We start from the raw sequence: 23,030 nt of genomic DNA, 5'->3' as shown, positions 1-23,030 counted from the left end.
TTACTTTTACTTACATCTCAACTCCCTTTGGTTAGAGAAAATCTGTATTCTGAAAGACCTTTGACCCTTAAATAATTTGAGTTTTTCCCAGTTTTTACATTGGGCTATATCTCAGGCATTGTACAATAAAGAAAAATAAAATAAATATGTTTATCATCATTGTGGAGCTAGAACAGATCAATGTAGAAGATAAGATATTCATTTTAAAGTTAGGAGAGCTGATCTAAATAGTTTAATACAAAGAATTTCATCAGAGAAACTGGGACCATAGATTTGGAGTACTGGCTCAAAAGTCTTTTAAAGTCTAATGAAGAAAAGTTATATTTGTTCTTAAAACTTCATAGTTTGTTTTTTTTTTAAATAAACTCAGCTTTTATAGAATAAGAGATAAGTGAATATAGCCAAGCAGAATTTTTTTCTAAATGATTCAACTTTATAATTTGCGAGGTTGAAAGCTGGGTGCTGGTGGTTTGTACCTGTAATCTTAGCTATCTGGGAAGCTGAGGGATTACCGTTTAAGGCCAACCTGTGCAGAAAAATTCATGAGAACCCATGCCTGGCTTGTGGCACATTTGTGTTATTCTAGGTTGTGAGGGAGGCTGAGACTGAGGATCTCTGATCCATACCATTCTGGACAGAAAAGTCTTGAGTCCTCAATGAAGAGAAGCTGGATGCAGTGGCCCATGCCTGTTATTGCAGCTACCACTGGGATTCTGAAATGGGTGGTTGGCAGTGTAGGTGTGTGCTGGGCAAAAAGTGGAGCCATATCTTACAAGTAACCGGCTGGGCTATGTGTGTGTCTTAGATGGTGAGCTCTTGCCTAGCAAATGAGTCCTTGCATAATTCATGAGGCCGTTACTTCATAGCTAAGCACAGGGAAAAAGAAGTTTAAAAAAGGAGGTGCCGGGAGTTTGGCCTAGTGGTAGAGTGCTTGTCTATCATGCACAAAGACCCCCGGGTTCGATTCCTCAGTACCACATACATAAAAAAAAAACGGAAGTGGGGCTGAGGCTCAAGTGGTAGAGCACTAGCCTTGAGAAAAGTCCAAGAACAGTGCTCAGGCCCTGAGTACAAGCTCCATGACTGGCCAAAAAAAAAAAGGAATATATTTTTTTTTCCTTTTTGGTGGAGGTGAATGGAAGTAACTGGTAGTCTTCAGCATATAGTGAATGTTTTTATTTTTTCTCACAGAATGGAAGTATTATGGAAGGATTAGCATTATGGAAAAATAATGTAGATAAACGTTTTGAGGGAGTTGAAGACTGCATGATATGCTTCTCAGTCATACATGGTTTCAACTATTCTCTTCCCAAAAAAGCCTGTAGAACATGCAAGAAAAAATTCCATTCCGCCTGCCTGGTAAGTGTAAAGAGCAGCAAACTTGTATTTTTTGTGAAATGTTTTAACTCTGAAAAAAAACAAAAACAAAAACAAAACACAGATATAGCTGGGTTTGGTGGCTCCTAGCTACTCAGGAGGCTGAGATCCTGGGATGGTGGATCAAAGCTAGCCTGGGCACTAAAGACTGTGAGACTCTTGGGATGGGGGGGGCGGTCATGGGGCTTGAACTCAGCCCGGGCCCTGTCCCTGAGCTCTTCAACTCATGGTCACCACCTGACCCTGGAGCTAAGCCCCACTTCTCATTTTCTAGAGGTTAATTGGAGATAAGAGTCTCAGGTCCTTTTGTGCCCGGGCTGGCTTTGAACCTTGATCCTCAGATCTCAGTTTCCTGAGTAGCTAGGATTATAGACATGAGCCATCAAGCTGGCCAAGACCTTGAGACGCTTATCTTCAATTAATCACTAGAAAAGGGGAAGTGGCGCTGTGGCTCAAGGGGTAAGGTGCCCAGGCCCTGAGTTTTCAAGCCCCATGGCCCGCCATAAAAGAAAAAAAGAGAACAGAGATGTGTGTTGTGCTCTTACTGGTAGTTAATTTAAAAAATACAGTAACATGAACTTTGAGTATTTGCAAAAACTCATCAGTAATTTATTGAGACTGATAGCACTAAAGAGCTTTAATAAATGAATGCTTGTAATAGAGCTCCTAGCACTCAGAAACCCACAGAATTGTGAGATGAAGAGCCTGGAAGGAGGCTGCAGTACTAGGACCATCTGGCATCAGAGCTTTTGTCCTTTTCCAACCTTGTATTGAGAAGGAAGCTGCCACTGTGTCCTTTTGCATGATAGGAACTCTCTTTATTCCTTTTTGGTTTTGTGCAGGAGTCTAAATAGGATAGAATAGTGTACTATTTAGTTGTGTGGTTTTGGAGACATAGAGGGATGGGAGAAAACTTGAACATTTATCATTTGAATGTTAACATAGATATATGTAAGGTGACATATATGTGAGATGACAGCTTTCAAAAGTCCTTTTAACATTTACAACTTTTTCTTTTTCAGTACAAATGGTTTACATCTAGCAACAAGTCCACTTGTCCATTATGTCGTGAAACCTTTTTCTGAGATTTTTTTCATTGGAAGTGATCCCTGAAATAAATCAGGCAAAGGGACTGGATTTGGATCCATCTTAATGTGTTCGTGTGGGGAGGCTGGTGAGCATTCCTTTTAAATAGGACCTCTGAAAAATTATTTTGCCCAATGTTGCAATCCTAAAATCAGGTTTACTTTGTAAATGTTTGGAAACTTTTTTTTTGCAAAAGAATATTACATATTTGAGAGAAAATATTTATATTAATGATTTAACCTCTTTGTATATTTAAAAATAAATGAAAAATACTCTAAATTATAGAATTGAAATTTGTGAAAACATTATACAACATAATCTAAAATCCCATTGAGTGTGTTGATCTGTTTTCTAATACATACCCAGTATAAGGCTAAATGAAGGTTGTGTGTGTGTCTGTGTGTCTGTGTTTCTGAGCTTCTTTGCTGTACCGCTTGAGCCACTTCCATCTTTTTTGATAGTTATTTGTAGATAAGAATCTCAAGGACTCTCTCGATCTGGCTGGCTTCAAACCACAACCCTGAGCCTCCCGAGTATCATTACAGGCATGAGCCACCCTTGGCATCCAACTATCAAATGAGTTTTGAGAGAGCTGATTTAAAACATCTACAGATGTTTACAGATGTTTTTTTGTTAAGTGAGCAAAATTAGTATCTTCTGATTTTTGTATTTTAATGACATAGGTGACATTAAACTATTAATATAGCTTATCTTATGGTATTTTAAGTATGTTCTGAAATCCCATGTAAAAGAATAAATATCGGGGTTGAGAGTGTGGCCTAGTGGTAAAATGCTTGCCTAGCATGAATGAAAACCCAGGTTCGATTCCTCAGTACACATACACGGAGAAAGCCAAAAGTCATGGTGTGGCTCAAGTGGTAGAATGCTAGACTTGTGGAATGTCCAAGGACAGTGCTCAGGCCCCGAGTCCAAGCCTCAGTACTGACAAAAAAAAAAAAAAGAATAAATATCAAACTTTTAAGTTGCCTCTATCAAGCCTCAGTACTGACAAAAAAAAAAAAAAAGAATAAATATCAAACTTTTAAGTTGCCTCTAACTTCAGAAACTTAAATTTGTAACATTGTTTGCTGGGGAAGAATTATTTCCATGTATTAATGAAATTCGAACTGTAAATTTGTCAATGAATTCATTACCCTCCTTGAGTTAGTCCTCAGAGTGTGAGATTTGAGAAGAAAAGAATTTATTTTACTTGTGAAGCAAAGTGGTAGCCCTGTCTTAAGAAGGAAGAAATAAATCCTACTGAAATTTGAATATTAATGAAAAACTAATGTTTAAAACTGCAAGGAAAGCCAGGCACTATGGCTCACACCTGTAATCCTATCTACTCAGGAGGCTGACATCTGAGGATTCCAATTGAAGCCATCCTGGGCAGAAATTTCTTTCTTGTTTTTTTTTTTGATCACGGAGCTTGGAGCTTGAATGGACTTTGTCCCTGAGTTCTTCAGCTCAAAGCTACCACCCTACCCTTGAGGCAAGTCCCACTTCTCATTTTCTAGAGGTTAATTGGAGATGAGTCTCAGCTTCTTTAGTGCCCAGGCTGGATTTGAACCTTGATCCTTAGATCTCAGCCTCCTGAGTAGCTAGGATTAAAGGCGTGAGCCACTGTGCCCTTTCTGGGCAGAAATTTCTAATACTCCCTAACTAGAAGTGGTGCTGTGGCTCAACTAGCAGAGGACGAGTCTTGGGTACAAAGAGGCTCAAGGACAGTGCCTTGTCCTTAGTTCAAGCCTCATAATTGACAAAAGAAAAAAGAAAAAAATGCATGAGCTTTCAATTTTGTAAACAAATTTTACTATTCTTATTAGCTGTGGTTACACAATAGAAGAGCTACAAGGAGCTAATTGTTTTCAGATTTCAGAAATGAATGTTAAGGGTTTTATTAGTTAATAAAATTAAGCAGAAAATGCCAAAGTATTTGAGTAGGTGAAAACCTGCTTTTTGCCATAACACTATAGCCTTTAAAAATTGTGTTCCAAGTGGAAGTATGGAAGATTGAACCTAGAATAATTTTATTACAGTCTTCCACTTCATGCAAAACCATGTCCAGTTCTTAAGAGTCTGGTTAAATCAATGTATTGCCAAAAAATTGGCAAAAAAGCTACTCAGTCAAATAAAGTTGTTGATTGCTATCAACTGGGTAACGTGACTGTTACTGATACAGTATGAATGTGGCCAGAAGATCATAGTTCAGAGTGAAATATACCTATGAGTTGTAGATTTGTTGTTATAATGCCCTGCCTACCAGTTTTTGTTTCCTAAATTTTTCTGTGTAATATTTATTATCTTCTAGACTTGAGATTCAAAGAGGCAGTATCTTAATGAACAGATAGCAAAATCTTACTACCTCTTCTTAACCCTTTCTTAAAATATTTTCTATCTTTCTATGTCTGTCTCTGACTTAGCAGTCCCAAAGGACTGTGTTATTCCCCTGTAAAATTATATATATTTTCCTTTAAAATTATTTTACAATGAATCATTGTTTATAACCTTTTCAGTGTTGTTTCTTCTGACCCAAAGCCTAAGTAGAAAAGAAAGGGAATAATAAGATCATTATTTTTCCATAGGGGTATTAAGACATCAGATTCTTGATGGAACACTAAGTAGTAATTAATTAACTACTCTTCCTATTTAGGACTCAATACATTTCTCTAAAGGCTTGTGACTATAATTGTAAAGCTTATTACTGTTTATATGCTAAGGAAAGAGTTTTCCAAAATACGACTGGAATTCAGAATATCACAATAAAGTTTTATTTATATAGTGTTGATAACTCTTGACAGAGCAGCAGCCATTAAAATTGTAGCATAAGTACATTTTAAAATTGCATGAGATTTAAGTTATTAATTTAAAGTAGAATTCCATTTTATTTTAGTTTATTTTATATATTTATTTTTTTTTTTATAGGTCGTGGGGCTTGGACTCTGGGCCTGGGCGCTGTCCCTGAGCTCTTCAGCTCAAGGCTACCGCCCTACCCCTTGGAGCCACAGCACCACTTCTGGTTTTCTAGTGGCTAATTGAAGATAAGAGTCTCACGGTCTTTAGTGTCTGGGCTGGCTTTGAACTGTGATCCTCACATCTCAGCCCCTGAGTAGCTAGGATTACAGGCATGAGCCACTGCGCCCACCAAAATTATCATTTTAAAATTCACTTTTGGCTCTTCTTTCTCAGGCTCTAATGTATATACATTTGGTTCTGTGGCTTAAATAATGTTATTACTTGGTATACCTTTGTGGTGTGAATAATTAATGTCATCATTTGATTGTTGTACCATATAATATTTCAAATATAGACAACAATATTAATGCTCTTTTCACGTACTATTTTGCCATGTTTGCTTCTGATTTTTAAATAAAATGCTACTCTTTTGTATTTCTCCCTGGTGTATTCTCCTCTTTCTCTCTCTGAAATCAGCTCACCATTCTGAAGTTGGGACAACTCCTTCCTGTATAAGATTTTACATTTTACCACATCTGCATTCATGAAAAAATTGGGGCTAAAATTAGTTATATATTATTGGATTCCAAGGTCTCACATCTTTTGTCATAACTATTCAGGAGTCTGAGATCCAGAGGATTGTAGTTCAAAGCCAGCCTAAGCAGAAATATATATGAGACTGTCTCCACAATACCCAGCAAAGGGCTGGGCGTGTGCTTACCTTGCATGCATGAAGCCCTAGGTTTAATTCCCCAGTACCATATAAACAGAAAAAGCTGGAAGTGCCACTGTGGCTCAAGTGGTAGAGCACTAACCTTGAAGCAAAAGAAGCTCAGAGACAGTGTCCAGGCCCAGAGTTCAAGACCCTGAACTGGCAAATCAATTAATCAATCAATCCAGCAAAAAAACAAGTCTGAGGTGTAGCTCAAGTAATAGAGTGCCTGCTGAGTGAGTGAATACAAGACCCTGTGTTCAAACCAGTACTTGCCTCCTTTTCCCTCCCCAAACCAATTTTATAATTAGTTGTGAATAGTTCTCTAATCTTGCTTTTTTTCAAGACTTCTTGACTATATCTTCCAATAAATATCCAGTGACTCCTCCGATGATTTTTTGTTTGTTTGTTTGTTTGTTTTTTATAATGGGTGTCTTTAGGAGAATTAGGAAAATGTCAGACTTAAAAGAGCCACCTGCTCGTCACTCATGTACCTAGTGAGACCAGGTGTTTCCCTAGGTGTTTCCTGCAACCTAATTATTCTTCTTTGCATTTTTTTATGACTGGCAAAAATGTCTGACTGTACTGGATCACTTAAACCTCTGTAATTTCCTCCCACCCTTCCAATCCAGGGGCTTGAACTCTAGGCCTGGACACTGTCCCTGAGCCTTTTTGTGGTCAAGGCTAGTGCTGTACCACTTGAGCCACAGGACCATTTCCAGCTTTTTCTGAATAGTTTATTGGAGGTAAGAGTCTCATGGATTTTTCTGCTCAGGCTGGCATTTCTGCCCAATCTGACTTTGAACCAGGATCTTCCGATCTCGGCCTCCTGAATAAGTACTATTACAGGCATGAGCCACTGGTACCTGGTGATTTTTTTTTTTTTAATTTTTTGCCAGTCCTGGGCTTCAGCTCAGGGCCTGAGCACTGTCCTTGGACTTTCTCAAAGCTAGAGCTCTACCACTTGAGCCTCAGCACAACTTCTGGCTTTTTTCTATGTATGTGGTACCAAGGAATCGAACCGGGGTCTTCATGCATGCTAGACAAACATTCTACCACTAGGCCAAACTCCCGGCCCTGGTGATTTTTTAATCTTATAAAAGTTCTTTATCCAGGAATGGTGGCTCACTCCTGTAATCGTAGCTACTCAGGAGGCTGAGAACTGATGATCGAGGTTCAAAGCCAGCCCCAGCACAAAAGGACCTGAGACTCTTACTTCCAATTTGTTAGGTCCACCTGGAAGAAAGGGCTTCTTCCCTTGGCGCGCTCCCCCTGCACCCTGGAAATTCCCACCCAGCACCTGTAATCCTGGCAAGTGACATTCCTGGGGGCAGTGGGAGGTCCCCCAGTCTGAGGTATTTCCCCATCCTCTGAGATCACATTCATGTCTGCTGTGCCACACCCCTCCCTCCTATATAATCTCTCATTTCCTTCCATAAGCTCTCTTGCTCCACAGGACTCCATCTTGGTTTGCTCTTTCCTCACACAATAAACCCTCTTCTGAACTGCATGGAGTTTCCTTTTGGCAGACCTTAGGCAATTAACCTCTAGAAAACAGGAAGTGGGGCCTTGGCTCAACCTTAGGGTGGTAGCCTTAAGTTGAAGAGCTCAGGGACAGAACCCAGACCCAGGGGTAGGGCAATAACCTTGAGCTGAAGAGCTTAAGGACAGGGCCCAGGCCAAGTTAGAGCCCCATGACCCAGCAGGCACTGTGGCTGTGGCTCACGCCTGTAATCCTAACTAGGAGGCGGAGATCTAAGGGTCACAATTCAAAGTCATCAAAGCCAGCTGGTGGCACTAAATAACTTGAGACTCTTAAGGGGCTTTAGCCTTAAGAAGAGCTCAGAGACAATGCCTAGGCCCAGGGGTAGGGTGGTAGCCTTGAGCTGAGGAGTTCAGGGACAGGCACAGAGTTCAAGCCCCAATCCTCAGATCTCAGCCTCCTGAGTAGCTAGGAATAGAGGTGTGAACCACCAGCACCCAGTTAAATGGAACTCTGCTAATTAGTCTGCTGCAGTGTCTCTGGTACAAAGAAAGGCAAGTCATTACTGTAATATTGCAGTATTAATGTGTGCTGTGCTATTGAGAAATACAGAGAGGAATTTCAGTAGTCATGTTATAGTGAGCTACATAAATCTGCTTTGTGGAAGGGTCCTGTCTATTGTTGCATGTTTAGCAGCATCCTTGGTGTCCACAATATCCCAGTGCACCAACCTGGGTGTAACAATGAAATGTCCACACATTGCCAAGTGTCCCCTGGGTAGTAGATTTGTCTGAAAGCATGGATTAACTAAGCACCATTCAGTGAAACATAATGTGAGCCACATGTGTTATTTTACATTTTGTGAGTCCACATATTAAATATGTAAGAATGAAATTACACATTTTAACTCAGCATATCCAAAATGTTATTTCAACATGTAATCAATATAAAAGCTTTTAACTCTTAATTGTACATATTTTATAATAAGTTTTTGGGGTCTGATGTGCAGCTCAAATTGATAATGTATTTCAATAGGGATATAACATTTTTATTGGAGATACTTGATCTGTATTTAGATTTCAGAAAATTTATGGCTGAAACAGTAAATTAACACACCCTAGTTGTTCTTAGCACAATGAAAATTTTAGTAACTGGATCAAGTGTCCATTTTAAGTTAAATTAAGATATAAATTTTGTTTCTTATTCACACTTACATATTTTAAATCTCATATGGCTAGTGGTCATTGTACTGATTGGTACAAACCTAACTACAGACAAAAAGAAAAAGAGATTTATAATGATCTAAGAAGAATTAGTCTAGGTCCTTAAGTTCAGTTCCAAGGGGTTTTACTTAAGACTAGAGTCTTATTTATAACAATTCTGACATTATAGTGCATTTTACTGGCTATTGGTTGCATCTCTTATAAAGTAGGTGTGTACAACATAGCGCGCACGCGCACACACACACACACACACACACACACACAAATAAAGTAGGTGTGTTTCGGATTAACTATACTCTGGTTATATGTAGATGACATCCTGAAGTGTATTTTACCTGGGAGTTCTCTATCTACGTATTAGCATTGGTTATATCAAAAAAAGTACATCTTGATAATGTTCCTAAACAATAGCTAATAAATTCATAGAAATTTCCACTATTTTTGTGATTTTACCTAGTACTTTGAGGGATCTAATGTTCTGTCATGCTGCACTTAGAAGTAATATTTCCTTTAAAAATATTTTTTAAAGAATTTATTAATAATGATTTTTACATCATATTTCAAATGACATGTTTAACAAACACGTATTCAGAAAGGGAATCTCTATATACAATCACTGGCACTTAGATTTTAGAACATAACTAAAATTAGGCTGAGGGTTTGTATGTCATAGATACATATTAATCTATGTAATAAAACATTATGTCTATGTAGTTGTGTTTATATTTCCAATACCATGTGCATAGCATTGGGAACGCAAATATTGAGTCCTCGCTCTTGTACTGTTTGGATCTAATATCTACATATTAAGGATACCATGCGTCTTTTGTTCCTTTAGTCTTGACTTGTCTCACTCAACATGATTCTCTAGATTCATCTACTTCCCTGCAAAAAAAAGTAATTTTTTTTTTTTTAGTGCCAGTTCTGGGCTTGAGCTCAGGGCCTGAGCACTGTCCTTGGACTTTCTCAAGGCTAGAGCTCTACCACCTGAGCCTCAGCAACACTTCTGGCTTTTTTCTAAGTATGTGGTACCATGGAATTGAACCCGGGTGTTCGTGCATGCTAGGCAAGCACTCTACCACTAGGCCAAACTCCCGGCCCAAAAAAGTATTTTTTTTTTGCCAGTTCCGTGGCTTGAACTCTCTGCCTTGGCGCCTGTCCCTGAGCTTCTTTTGCTCAAGGCTAGCATTCTACCACTTGAGCTACCGTGATACTTCCAGTTTTTTGGTGGTTCACTGGAGATGTCGTACAGACTTTCCCTTGGGACTGGCCCCGAACTGTGATCCTTAGATCACAGGCCAGGCATGAGCTACTGGCGCCTAGCTCATATGTCCTTATTTTGTCCATCTATGTATGAAGAGTTGAGAAGAACATTTAGGAATTTAGAAGAGCGTTGGAACCTGTAAAGTGCTAATTCTCCTGGGGTAGCGTTTCTGGATTTTAGAAAGTTGTCCTCTATTTTAGACATGATAGGACATTAATTTTTCCTCATTGTTCTTCTGTTTGCAGTTATCATTAATCATAGTTTACTGTTCTTATCTTTTGGTCTTATGTTTATGTGGATAAGTGATTTTATCTTGAGGTCTAGATTTTATTTTTTCCCTTGAAGGCCAGAATTTTAAGATGTTGGTGGCATTTTGGAGATCTAGAATGACATTTCTGAGTTTGTTTTTAAAAGAACAAGACTTGGGCCGGGAGTTTGGCCTAGTGGTAGAGTGCTTGCCTAGCATGAACGAAGGCCCAGGTTCAAAATTCCTCGGTACCACATAGAAAAAAGCCAGAAGTGGTGCTAAGGCTCAAATGGTAGAGCTCTTGCCTTGAGAAAGTCCAAGGACAGTGCTCAGGCCTTGAGCTCAAGTCTAGGACTGGCAAAAAAAAAATAAAAAAATATAAATAAAAGAACAAGACTTATTTAAGATAAGATCTTGGTGATATCCCAGAAATATTATTTGGAATTTTTTGGTCTGCTTTTGAAGATTCCATTTATTTTTGTTTGTAATTTAAATTTCTGTTCAATCTGTAAGAAAAGGGCTTCTGAGTGGCCTGTGTAGTATATTTTTTAGATTTCAAATTCTTTCACTTTAGTTTCTCTAGCGCCTTTATCAGGCTACATGGATTTAAACTTAAAACACCCCCCCCCACACACACACACAGAAAGATCAAAGACAGTACTGTTGGGTCAAAAAAAGTCTTCTGGGTTTTGTTGTTGTCCTTGTTGTTTTGCTCAGGGCTAGTGCTCTGTCACTTGAACCACAATACCACTTCAGGCTTTTTCTGAGTATATGGTACTGGGAAATTGAACCTAGGGCTTTGTGCATGGCAGGCAAGCATTCTACCACTAAGCTATGCTCCTAGCCCTCAAAAAGATCTTCTGTTTTAAAGGTGTACCTCACATTCAAATAATACACTTTATCATTTAATGTTCTGCATTAATCTCTTTAATCTCAGCTGATGCCAAGATGCCTTTCTTGAAAATACAGCTAATATCAAAATATACGTTAGTATATTGTAGTGCATTGCAGTGAAATGTAATTTGGGTGCAACCAATGGAAATCAGTATAGGTGTTCTTTAAAAAACAACAATTAAAAACAGAAGCATTATTTGACCCTTCTCTGCCATTCTTGCCACATACCCAAAAGATACTAGCACACCCATGTTTTGGCAATACTACTCACAATAGCCAAACTTTAGAATCAGCCTGGCTCATCAGCTGATGAATGGAAAAAATATGGAATACATAAGCATAGTGAAGTATTATTCATCCATCAAGAACAAAATGGAAAAGGGAACTGGAAATTATGTTAAATGAAATAATCCAGAGTGACAAAAACAAATATCACCTATTTTCATACAGAGAATACAAAATGAAAAGAGACTTTGGATCTCTAAACTATCTGCAGAAACTAGCGTGGAAAACCTAGTTAGGTAAGGACATGCTGCATGTACTGAAAATGGAACAATAAATTCTTGGCAGAACCAAGTCATTTGAAGATAGAACTGAGATCCATGGTTTATCGTTTCATCTCAGAAAGACTATTCGAAAACTATTCCAACACCTGCCCAGATGAATTTCAGAATTGCTTTGGACCACTGATTCTGTTGTGCCTCTCATTTTCTCCAGGAATGTGCCAGTCAACATACGTCACACCACTGTCTGCTGGCTGTGAGCAAATAACCTGTCTCTTTAGCTTTGTAGGGAATGCCTCGTGAGGCCACAGGAGCCTAACTGGCAGAACATCCTGCAGAACAGCCAAGACCAGTCACAGAACCTTCTCTTGATCTAGGAGATTGAAAAGCATTCTTTTGATGGCATCATACCAAAATACGTATTGTCTCAAAAACACAGCAAAAAATCTAAGTATTTCATGTCTTGGTTTAGGCGTGATTAATGCAACTACTTATCCTTCACCTTGGAAGGGATATTGCAACTTTTTCCACATTACTATATCCCACTAATTTCACTGAAGTGGAAGTCCGTGTTATTAGACTTTCTACCTAATGCCAGCCTCCTACTATAAAAATCTTCCATCTTAATTCATAACACAGTATTTAAATTATTGAAGTATCTTGTGGAAAGGGAAAGTGATCAAGATCCCTGCAAACTGAATAATGATACGGGGCTGGATGGGGAAGGTACATTGCTAGGGAAGAGAAAGGCACTTGACAGTCACACAGGAGGCATCAAGATGAGTTAATGGCCTCAAGGAATGAAAACCATGATTGGTGCACCAGTGGCAACTAGAGTCACCACTTGGCTGAGCATATGAAATCCACTGTCCACCCTCCAACATCACGGAAAATGCGGATGACATGACCAGAGTTAAAGACCCTACATGGTATTCATCTTCGGAAGTTTTCTTCCGAAAATGCGCATTCAGGATAAAAACTTCTGCAACTTGCACTTTTCACTTCAAGTAAGGCATTATGGATTCCTCTGGTTTAGAATATACAGACCTGAACCCTTTTTTATGGCTGCATGTTATGCGAAGTGGATATATTGAAATTTAACCAATCTCATTTCTGACCAGCGTTTAGGTGGATTCACTGTTTTGATACTATAATTAATGATGAAATGAACACCATGTCATATATAAATATCTTTATATATAAAATGCAAATTATCAAAACAATGTATATATTTACATTCACATGTCTTGATTGCGTGGTGAATTTCCTGATGAAAGGGAACAACCCATCTTTCCACCGGTTGGTGATAAAGCTCTGGAAAAATTCCTTAAGCAAAGGAAGGACTTCAGCTGCTGCATGCATTCAGTTTCCAGTAGCTCTTAATATATTATGGCTTGGTGAACTTGAGAACTGAGAGGAATTCTTGTCCTGCTTGCCTAGAAAGTACAGTGGTCCCTTGTAGACCTTTGGTGTTTAGTGTTTTCAAGATTTCTTCTAAAATAAAAATTAAAAGGTAAGATTAAAACATTTGTGCTATGTATGACCACTACCTTGTTTTATAAGATGACAGATTATTTGCAAATTATATTCTTTGAACAAAACAATGTATACCAACTAAATGTGCATTAAAAATAACTTGAAGTTCAGATAGATGGAAACACTTTTTTTTTTTTTTTTGCCAGTTGTGAGGCTTGAATTCAGGGCCTGAGCACTGTCCTTGGACTTTTCTCAAGGCTAGAACTCTACCCTTGAGCCACAGCACCACTTCAGCATTTTTTCTATTTATGTGGTACCGAGGAATCAAACCCTGGTCTTTGTGCATGCTAGGCAAGCACTCTACCACTAGGCCAAACTCCCAGCCAACACTTTGCATTTTTTAGGTGTTCCTGAGACTTCTAATCAGACTGAGGTGTACAGGTATCTGATACCACCATGGTCCAGCTTATATGATGATGGCCCTAACTTTTTGCTTGACTGGCCAGCAAAAAAAATACATAAAACAAAATAAAATCCTATTGATCTCTGCATCCTGATTATGTGTGATTATAGGCATGAGCCACTATACCTGATCCAATATTTTCTAAAATATGACAGGTTTTTTTTTTTTTTTTTGCCAGTCCTGGGCGTGGGCTCAGGGCCTGAGCACTGTCCTTGGGTTTTCTCAAGGCTAGAGCTCTACCACTTGAGGCACAGCACCACTTCTGGCTTTTTTCTATGTCTGTGGTACTGAGGAATCGAGCCCAGGTCTTTGTGAATGCTAGGCAAGCACTTTGCCACCAGGCCAAACTCCCCATCCAGACAGTTTCATCTGTTAAAAACCTGTAATATGAATTTTTTTGATTAGCTATTGTTACTTTTATACTTTGATTTTTGTTCCCAGCAAGGTAAATAGTTAAAAAGTGAGTGGTCTTTATTACCTGGATTGTTTTCTTTTATGGTAACTAAATAGAAAAATCCTCTTGGGGAAAGTAGGTCGGACACTAACGGGAAGAATTTGTCCATGACTTCCCGACCGCTTCTGCCACCAGCCCACGAAGCTTCGATTCCTTGACTTCCCATCTATGATCAAGCAGAAGAAACACTGTTTCTTTTGACTAAAGTATCATTTTGATCATAGATTAAACCCTTCTGAATAGGTATCTGTAGTAGACAGTGTACTTGGTTTTCATATCTCCTAATATTTTTACTGTGTTAAACATTCATTTTAACTACTGGACATAATCTATTGTACTTATTTTAATTCTACTCCTTAGAATTTCTTAGCTTATGGGAATTATGATACCACATTTATTCTCACTGTACTTTCTTGAATATCAGCTTGGGCCTTCTCTCATGCTATGGTTTGAATGTGTCTCCTCAAAGCAGAAGTGAAATATACATATTAGCCAGGTGCTCACCCCTGTAATCTTAGCTTCTCAAGAATCTGATCTGAGGATAGTGGTTCAAAGCCAGTCTGGGCACGAATGTCCATGAGACTCTTATCTCCAATTAACTACCAAAAAACAGAAGTGGCGTTTTGGCTCAAGTGGTAAAGTGCTAGCCTAGAGCTGAAGAACTTAGGGACAGCACTCATGCCCTCAGTTCAAACCCTACAACTGTTGGGGGAAAAAAAAAAGAAAGAAAAAGTAATATACGTGTTAATAGTGTTTGGGGGTATGGTCTCTGGGAGGTAAATAGGGTTCAGTGAAGTTGAGGGTGGGGCTCTCATAGTGAGCTTAGTGGTTTTCTAGGAAAAAAGGGATGTCTATTTCAGTGCTCCCTCACTGTTGGCATGTTGGTGCCTCCTGTCATGCCTGGACATAGCACAAGATCCTCCCCAGATGCTGGCACCTAGATGCTGGGACTTTGCAGCCTCCAGAAATGTGAGAAAGAAATTTCTTTTCTCTAAATTGCTAAGTTGTGGCATTCTGTTACAGTAGCAGAGAAGGATTAAGATGCCTAGCTGTCCTCACCATGTTACAAGGGCTTACTTCTCTTAGGAGTTCACATGTCAGTGGAGTAGTAGCTAAAAGCCAAAGGAATTGATTCCATCTTGGTGTAGAAGTGAGTGTAACGTTAATTAGCTCTGCTAGAAAAATAATCATTCAATAATGAAAGAGGAACAGATCTTGACGGGCTGTAGGTTCCTTTCCTATGTCTATCGCTAAAATATGAGAATCTGATTATCAATCCCGATGAGCAAGCATTATAAAATCAGAACAGTGTGTTAGCAGCAGGGGACTGATGTCACAAGATGAGTTCTATTTTTTTTTAAAGAAACAAGATAAACAGCTGGACACTGCTGTATGCCTTACCTCTTCAGGTGGAGTCACTACATAGGGAGGATTGAACACGAGCAGGTCGACTTGGCCTTTCAGTCGTGGTAACAAGCCTTTGACCTAAACGTTGTCAACAATTAAGTTTTAAAATGGATTCTAATTTAAATAATAAATATTTTAAAAAGTTCTTCTGTGTTTTTAGAAGAAAAATGTTGACAGAGCTGTATTCGTAGGCAGAAATAAATACCAATATGTCTTCATTCAAATGGACATAGTATGAATTTAAACTAAGAATAAGGCACTGGTCACGGTAACCTCTGGTTTTAATAGTACATATTGTTGACACTCTTAAGTTCATTTTTAGAATGGTAATAAGAAAACTTTTATTCTTTAATATATACTTACAATATTTATTAACTTAATGTTTTCTATAGCCATGAGAAATGCATATACATCTGAATGACACATCATTCCAACAGTGAGTGGACTTTTTTTTTTTTTCTGGGTCATGGGGCTTGAACTCTGGGCCTGGGGGCCGTCCCTGAGTTCTTCAGCTCAAGGCCTATTTTCCGTTTTCTAGAGGGTAATTGTAGATAACAGTGCCCGGGCTGGCTTTGAACCTTGATTCTTGGTTCTCAGCCTCCTGAGCAGCTAGGATTATAGGCATGAGCCACCACAACCAGCGAGTGGGTGGACTTTTTACTTTTTCTTTCTTTAATTATTTGTAGATATAGTGGCTGAAAGAATGAATGTCAAGCCGGGGGTGTGGTGGTTCACGCCTGTAATCATACCCAGGAGGCTGAGATCTTAGGATCATGGTTCAAAGCCCACTGGGGCGCTAAGGTTTATGAGATTCTTATCTACAATTAACCACCAGAAAACCAGAAGTGGTGCTGTGGCTCAAGGGGTAAGGCGGTAGCTGTGAACTGAAGAGCTTTAGAGGCAACGCTGAAGTTCAAGTCCCACGACCAACCCCGCCCCCCAAAAAAAAACCTGAGTGTCACAGGAAATAGCAACTAGCATTTTGAAAATTTTTAAATGTGATTTTTCTGTAGAACAACAAGAATGTTTTCTTAAATAAAGTACATTTAGGGTAAAGTGCCATTCAAAATATTTCCTCTGATTCAATTAAATAAACATTTAAAAAGATCATGCTTCATTATGACTTCACAGGAGTAGCAAAGTAAAAGCACTTTCTTTGGAAGATATCTCATTCCTCAATCCATTTCCTTCAATTACTCTTACTGTATTCTTACCTAAGAATTCATAGAACACTGAAGTGTCTCAAGGCATTTCCTAAAACTTCACTAACAGTATTTATTTGTTAACATTCCTTAAATATACTTTTTTAGTTAGGAAAAGGTGAAAGAAGGCTTTGTACTACCATTTCTTATTATGAATGGAAAATCAGTATTACTTTCTGGGAATAGATATAATTCAAAGAGACAAGATCTGGGCTTTAATTCTGGGTTTATATTTTTATTGACTTTATGGGTTCCAAGCAGATTCCTCAGCTCAGTTTCCATATATTTAAAAATAGATTTTCTATGTTATTCGGTATCTGAAGTATTACTGTTTTATAAAAAACACATAATACTAATTATGCACATCCTAAAAACTAACTTAAACATTTAAAAAAATCACCACACTGATCTCACTTGAGTACCTTTGTTGATATTTTAGTATTAGCAATAATGACTTTGTGTCTTTTTTGGATTCCTTCTGAGGTTCAAAATCATTTTTATATTTGAAAAAAAAACAGGAAAGCCATCTTTTTTTTTTTTTTTTTTTTTTGGCCAGTCCTGGGGCTTAACCTCAGGGCCTGATCACTGTCCTTGGGCATTCTCAAGGCTGTGCTCTACTATGTAAGACACACCACCACTTCTGACTTTTTCTGTGCATGTGGTACTGAGGAATTGAACCCAAGGCTTTCTGCATGTTAGGCAAGCACTTTTACCACTAGTTTACATTCCCACCCCCAGCAATCTTCTCAGTATAAAGAACAGGTCAAGATACAAGAAACATTTTGTATTTCTTACATCCAGCTGTCAAGTTATAATTTTTGCTTATAAAAAAAGGATTGCAGTCAGGTGCAGTGGCTCACACCTGTAATCCTAGCTACTTAGGAGGCTGAGATCTGAGGATTATAGTTCAAAGCCAACCTGGGCACTAAAGTCTATGAGACTCTTATCTCCAATTAATCACCAGAAAACCAGAAGTGGCGCTGTCGCTTAAGGTATAGGGCAGTAGCCTTGAGCTGAAGAACTCAAGAACAGTGCCCAGGCCTAGAGTTCAAGTCCCACAACTGACAGAAAAAAAAAAAAAAAAGGATTTCACATTTACAACTGAAACTTCTCCTCAAATGATGTTATCCAAGCATTATAAACATCATCAAAATATTTTTTTTTTGCCAGTTCTGGGCTTGAACTCAGGGCCTGAGCACTGTCCTTGGGCTTTCTCCAGGCTAGAGCTCTACCACTTGAGCCACAGCACCATGTCTGGCTTTTTCTGTGTATATGTGGTACTGAGGAATCGAACCCAGGTCTTCATGCATGCTAGGCACTAGGCCAAACCCCCGGCTCCCATTAAAATATTTTTAACAAGGTCAACATCTTTAAAAAATATTCTTCTGTAGTTGTCATCTATTGCTTTTTTCTGCCCAGGACTCATTCTTCTGAGTTTGTGTTCTAGACTTACTTTAGAGAAGCTCTACCTCTTGTTTTTTTTTTGTTGTTGTTGTTTTCTTTTTGTGTTCAAGGCTAATTCCCTAACACTTGAACAATAGCTCTACTTCTGCTTGGACTGATGCTGAATCATGATCCTCCAGATCTCAAGTTCCTGAGTAGTTAGGATTATATGCATAAGCCACTGGCTCCAGCTCCTCCTGTTATTCTTAATCCAACTGGGTCTAGGTAACACAGCTCTTGACCTTAGTTAAAGTTTATCATTTCCTTATTCCAGTTCCCTCTATCCACAGCCTAAGAGATAGGTATACCAAAATTAATCCAAATACATATTTGGGGATTTTTGATGTCACAGTGAAGTAGGCAGAAAAGGTTCCTTTTTCTGGAGTTGCTGAGAAGTAAGATCTGGACATTGAACCATCTTGCTAATATGAAGGAAAGACTAAGTAAACGGTCACCAGGGAGAAGTTCAGAGGTAAGGGAAAAAAAATGTGTGTAATCTCATTATAGTCCTGGAGCCAGATGTTCCTGAAGCTACCAACTTTTCATACAAATTTCCTTTGAAATGTAAAGTAGGTTATATTAGTCAAGGATTTGTTTTGTATAAGCTGTCAAATGTTAATTTCCAATGTTTCTTGTAAGTTAGAATGTCCTGATCTTAGCTTATTTGAAAACAAAACTGATTACTGGACAAGAATTAATGGCTCACCAAATCTGTAATTACTGGTTGAATTTGGACTTTGTTGCAGCGTGCCGTCTCCAGAGTACAAGCTGCTGCCTCAGGGTTGATATCAGTGCACCTACGCACAGAAAGAGAAAATTATACTACCATACATACATACATACATATATATAGGCATGAGAAAAATCTATTCCTAAATAATTCAAGAAATGTCCTTTTCAATCTCCATGCACAGGCAAGCACTGGTAGCTCATGCTACTTAGAAGGCTAAGATCCAGAGGGCCACAGTGTGACGCTAGTGGAGGCAGAAAAGTCCCGAGATTCCCTTTCTGAAGTAACCAGAAAAATGCAGGCCAGCTGTATGTGGCTCAGCTGAGCAAGGGAAAAGCCCTGGACTCAAACCAGATAAAACAAAAAAGCAAAAACAAATCTACATGGAGCAGATAGAGGGGAAAAATTAGAATGTGTTAATATTTGCAAGTAAGACAAAGTGGTTATAATATATAAGAGAATACATACATGTGCTCGCATCTGAAAGAATTTAATTTTTCTACTGTCTTTGAAAATAAAATTTTGAATTTTTGATAGAGGAATGTTCATGAAAAGTAAGACAGAAAAAAAACAAGGGTGTGAGAATCAATGCACCTTTTATCTGGCGAATATAACTGTAAACCCTCTATACATTAAAATTAAAAAAAAAATTATTAAGAAAAGAAAAGAAAAAAAAAAAAAACAAGAGGCCAGGCACAGTGGCTCATACCTGTAATCCTAGCTGCTCAGGAGGCTGGGATCCAAGGTTCTCAGTTCAAAGCCAGCCTGGACCCTAAAGACCTTGAGACTCTTATCTCCAATTAATCACTAGAAAAGGAGAAGTGGGGCTATGTCTCAAGGGGTAGGGCGGTAGCCTTGAGCTGAAGAGCTCAGGGACAGCACAGAGTTCAAGCCCCATGACCCGAAAAAAAAAAAAAAAGCAAAAAAAAAACCAGTTCAAATTTCATTCATTATGCTTTAATTTTTTTGTTTCATATACTCTCAATTTTAAGCAAGTTTCTAATTTTCTTCTCTCTCTCTTTTTTTTTTTTTTTTGGTGGGGTTTGAACTCAGTCATGAGCCACTGGCTCCTGGCTAAATTTCCAATTTTCTAAGGAATTATTTACCTAAAAAAAAGGACTCAACTTCAGAGACCACTTGAAATTATGTTGCTTCAACTTCAGGGACCACTTAAAATTATGTTGCTTCTACAATTATGTGGCATGATGGAACGGTTTTGAACATAAAGTTTTAATTTGGGGAGACATACTTCACAATCTAGGCCCTTGTCTTTAGAATAGTACCTATTCAAGCTTTTATACTTATAATGAACTTCTGAGGAGAAGAGCTGGATGAAAATTAGGGACTTACATGTACAAAGCCTGAGGACCTATCATAGAGGCAAGGAATGTTGACACCACACCAGACCCTGATCCTATTTCCAGGCAAATTTCCACTCTAAAAAATGAAACAAAATAAGCATTATTATAGAGCATTAAATACTCTAAACCGAAAGTTACTTTCATGTTAGATATTTCTCCAAATATACAGTGAGGTTGTATATCTGACACCCGTTTGTATTTTTAATGCTGCATTAACTCAGAATTTCTGCTACTCTGGGTATGTGCCATATTATACATCTATGAAGTATATATACGTTGCAAAAGGTGTCTCTCAGTGTCAACAAAACATAATGTAAAGTGTGCAGAGTAATGTTAGTGTACATTGGAAATACAAATAGGAAAGATCATTTCACAAAGAGCTCCAAATATGACAGTTAACTATTTCAAAGCTTTTAAAAGTTTTTCACTTGTCTTTAATCTTCATTAATTCAACTGTATCCTAGGATACAGTTCCCTAGTTTACGAATAGGTTCATTATGGCAGAGATACAGCATAAGCTATAAACTAACATTTGGGAAAATATGAGTATCTGATCTTAGAATACTGTTAAAATGTTCATTCTTTTGTATATCTTTCAACAAGGTTGTTCCTTGCCTATATTCTTGTACATGCATTTAAGAAAGCAGCCATTCTCAAAGAAAGGCTTGAGCAGGGGCTTTGTTAGCACTTAATTTCTCTTATTTCTTATAAAATAAATAGTTTTTTTTATTAACCAAAAAACTATCCAACAAATGCTATATGCTTTTTTACATTTTATGATTTTCAGAAAAAATTATAACTTCAGAACTTCTACTTGTGCATGCCTCTAACAAGCCTTGGATAAGCCGTAGTAAGATCTGTAAATCTTACCAGTGGCGTCTCTTTCAAAATATCATCATCATACATAATTAGAATTCCAAGACTAGAAATACCTAAAACGTTGTAATAAAATCAGTTTCTTTTATAGCTTACTTTGCAACGCAATTTGTGCTTGTAAATCGTCCTGGGATATCTTAAGAATAAAAGTCAAGTTATAAAACTGTACTGTTCCATACTATATTCCAGTAAACTCGGAAGTTCCATTGTCTATGATGAGCAAGTTTTGAGTCAGAGAACTTTATACATGAAAAAAAATATGAGTACGTTTAAGATTAATAAACGAGATATAGGTCTTTGAAACTTAATTTTGTTTCCTTCTAAGGGAATTGAGACCAAGTCTGGATCATTAAATCTGATGGGCCAGATTCTTTTTTTTTTTTTTGCCAGTCCTGGGCTTGAGCTCAGGGCCTGAGCACTGTCCTGGGACTTTCTCAAGGCTAGAGCTCTACCACTTGAGCCTCAGCACCACTCCCAGCCTTTTCTATGTATGTGGTACCAAGGAATCGAACCCGGGTCTTCGTGCATGCTAGGCAAGCACTTTAACCATTAGGCCAAGTTCCTGGCCCGGGCCAGATTCTTTTAATCAGAAAAATTAGTGTATTTATTTTTTGGCATTAAACTTAAATTTTAATTAAAATCAATTTCACAAGCAATTCCAAATTGGCAAGCTAGGGTAGGTTCCATTGGTGGTTTTTACATGTAACTTTATATTTGTCATAATAGTTCTAGCTGTATGCAATTTAATTCTTTGGGGGGGGGAGGGAGAGGATTGGTTATGGGAGCTTGAACCCGGCCTGGGCACTGTCCATGACTCTCTTGCTCAAGGACAGAGCTCTGCCACGTGAGCCACAGCGTCACTTCCAGTTTGAGGTGGTGATTTGGAGATGGATCTCCTGGACCTTCCTGCCCAGGATGTCTTTGATCCTCAGAGCTCAGCCTCCGGGTGCTGGGTTACAAACTCCACTTTTTACAGTTAAAATGAAAATCTCGCTCTAGCACCGTGTCCAGACATATGTCTGATGGCCGTCGCTTCAGAGTATGTTACTGAGTGGTTTGAGCACACTTGCTCCCAAAACTGCTCTCATAATTTCTTTTTTTTTTTGGTTTTCTTTTTAGTAGTAGGGAAGGATGCCTTGCTTGCCTTGAATAAATCAAAACCCAGCCTTGATGACTCTTACACATTTTCCGAAAAATCTTCCCCAAACCCTCACGTTAATAATAAGCAGTATTTCCAGTCACTTCCAGCCCGGCTGTGACTGAAGAATGCGGAATCACATCTCTGTAAAAGACCCGCGGCCTGACACATTGGAAAAACTCTCACTCGCCAGTCTCATTGTCAATCACCGCCCCCTACCAGGTCCCGCCCCCTCCAGGCCACGCCCCCCGGGGGGCTCGGAGCCGGCCCTGGGCCCGCCGCTATTCCCGGGACACCTCCCAGCCCCTCTCCCGCAGCGGACTTTGATTTCTCGCACCCCGCCAGCTCGTCCGCTGCCGCCTCGAGCGCGTCCAGCAGCAAGAACGTGTCCTCCGCGGGCTCGTACACGTCCCTGAAGACGCCGCGACCCACGTGCCCATAGAGCGGAGTGGGAAAGCTCGGAGTGGCCATCTTTCGCCGCTGCGTCCCCTGCGCAGGCTCCGCGGGTGTGCGCGTGCGCGGTTGGGCGTGGCGGTGGGCGGGGTTCCGCGGCGCGGCAGTTTATCAGCCCAGGCGTGGTACCAGGGTGTCCGCCGCACCTGGCTGTACTTTTGGGGGGAGGGGTGGAGGGGGGGACCCTGTCATCCTAGTTACTCAGGAGGCTGAGATCTGAGGATCAAGGTTCAAAGCCAGCCCGGGCACAAAAGGACCTGAGACTCTTATCTCCAGTTAGCCT

At 39.1% G+C, this 23,030-nt stretch overlaps 2 protein-coding genes across 3 annotated transcripts in view; one reads left to right on the top strand and one right to left on the bottom strand.

Annotated features, from left to right (window-relative positions):
- Ltn1 (listerin E3 ubiquitin protein ligase 1) overlaps positions 1-3,454 on the top strand; it is a 52,436-nt gene extending 48,982 nt beyond the window's left edge. The window contains exons 29-30 of the mRNA XM_090348376.1: positions 1,192-1,359; positions 2,400-3,454. Coding sequence (XP_090204502.1) covers positions 1,192-1,359; positions 2,400-2,462 — 231 coding nt within the window. The 3' untranslated portion in view covers positions 2,463-3,454. The remainder of the gene's footprint in view (positions 1-1,191; positions 1,360-2,399) is intronic.
- Positions 3,455-12,949: 9,495 nt separating this feature from the next.
- Hemk2 (HemK methyltransferase 2, ETF1 glutamine and histone H4 lysine) lies at positions 12,950-22,770 on the bottom strand. Of its 2 annotated transcripts, XM_090333387.1 has the most exons (6): positions 22,632-22,770; positions 20,270-20,356; positions 18,896-18,986; positions 15,539-15,622; positions 14,162-14,303; positions 12,950-13,238 (listed from the first exon to the last, which is right to left on the bottom strand). In XM_090333387.1, the coding sequence occupies exons 1-6, from the start codon at positions 22,763-22,765 to the stop codon at positions 13,132-13,134; spliced, it is 645 nt and encodes a 214-aa protein (XP_090189513.1). In that variant the 5' UTR covers positions 22,766-22,770; the 3' UTR covers positions 12,950-13,131. The 2 variants fall into 2 exon arrangements, with proteins under 2 accessions (XP_090189513.1, XP_090189523.1); XM_090333397.1 differs by lacking the exon at positions 14,162-14,303 and having other exon boundaries at positions 13,146-13,238.
- Between the last annotated feature and the right edge of the window lie 260 nt (positions 22,771-23,030).

Source organism: Megascapheus bottae, chromosome 1 (genome assembly GCF_031878675.1).
Source record: "Megascapheus bottae isolate mThoBot1 chromosome 1, mThoBot2.hap1, whole genome shotgun sequence".
NCBI lineage: Eukaryota > Metazoa > Chordata > Mammalia > Rodentia > Geomyidae > Megascapheus > Megascapheus bottae.
The sequence above is the reverse complement of the archived record's forward strand: the minus strand, read 5'-3'. Positions and strand labels throughout refer to the sequence as shown.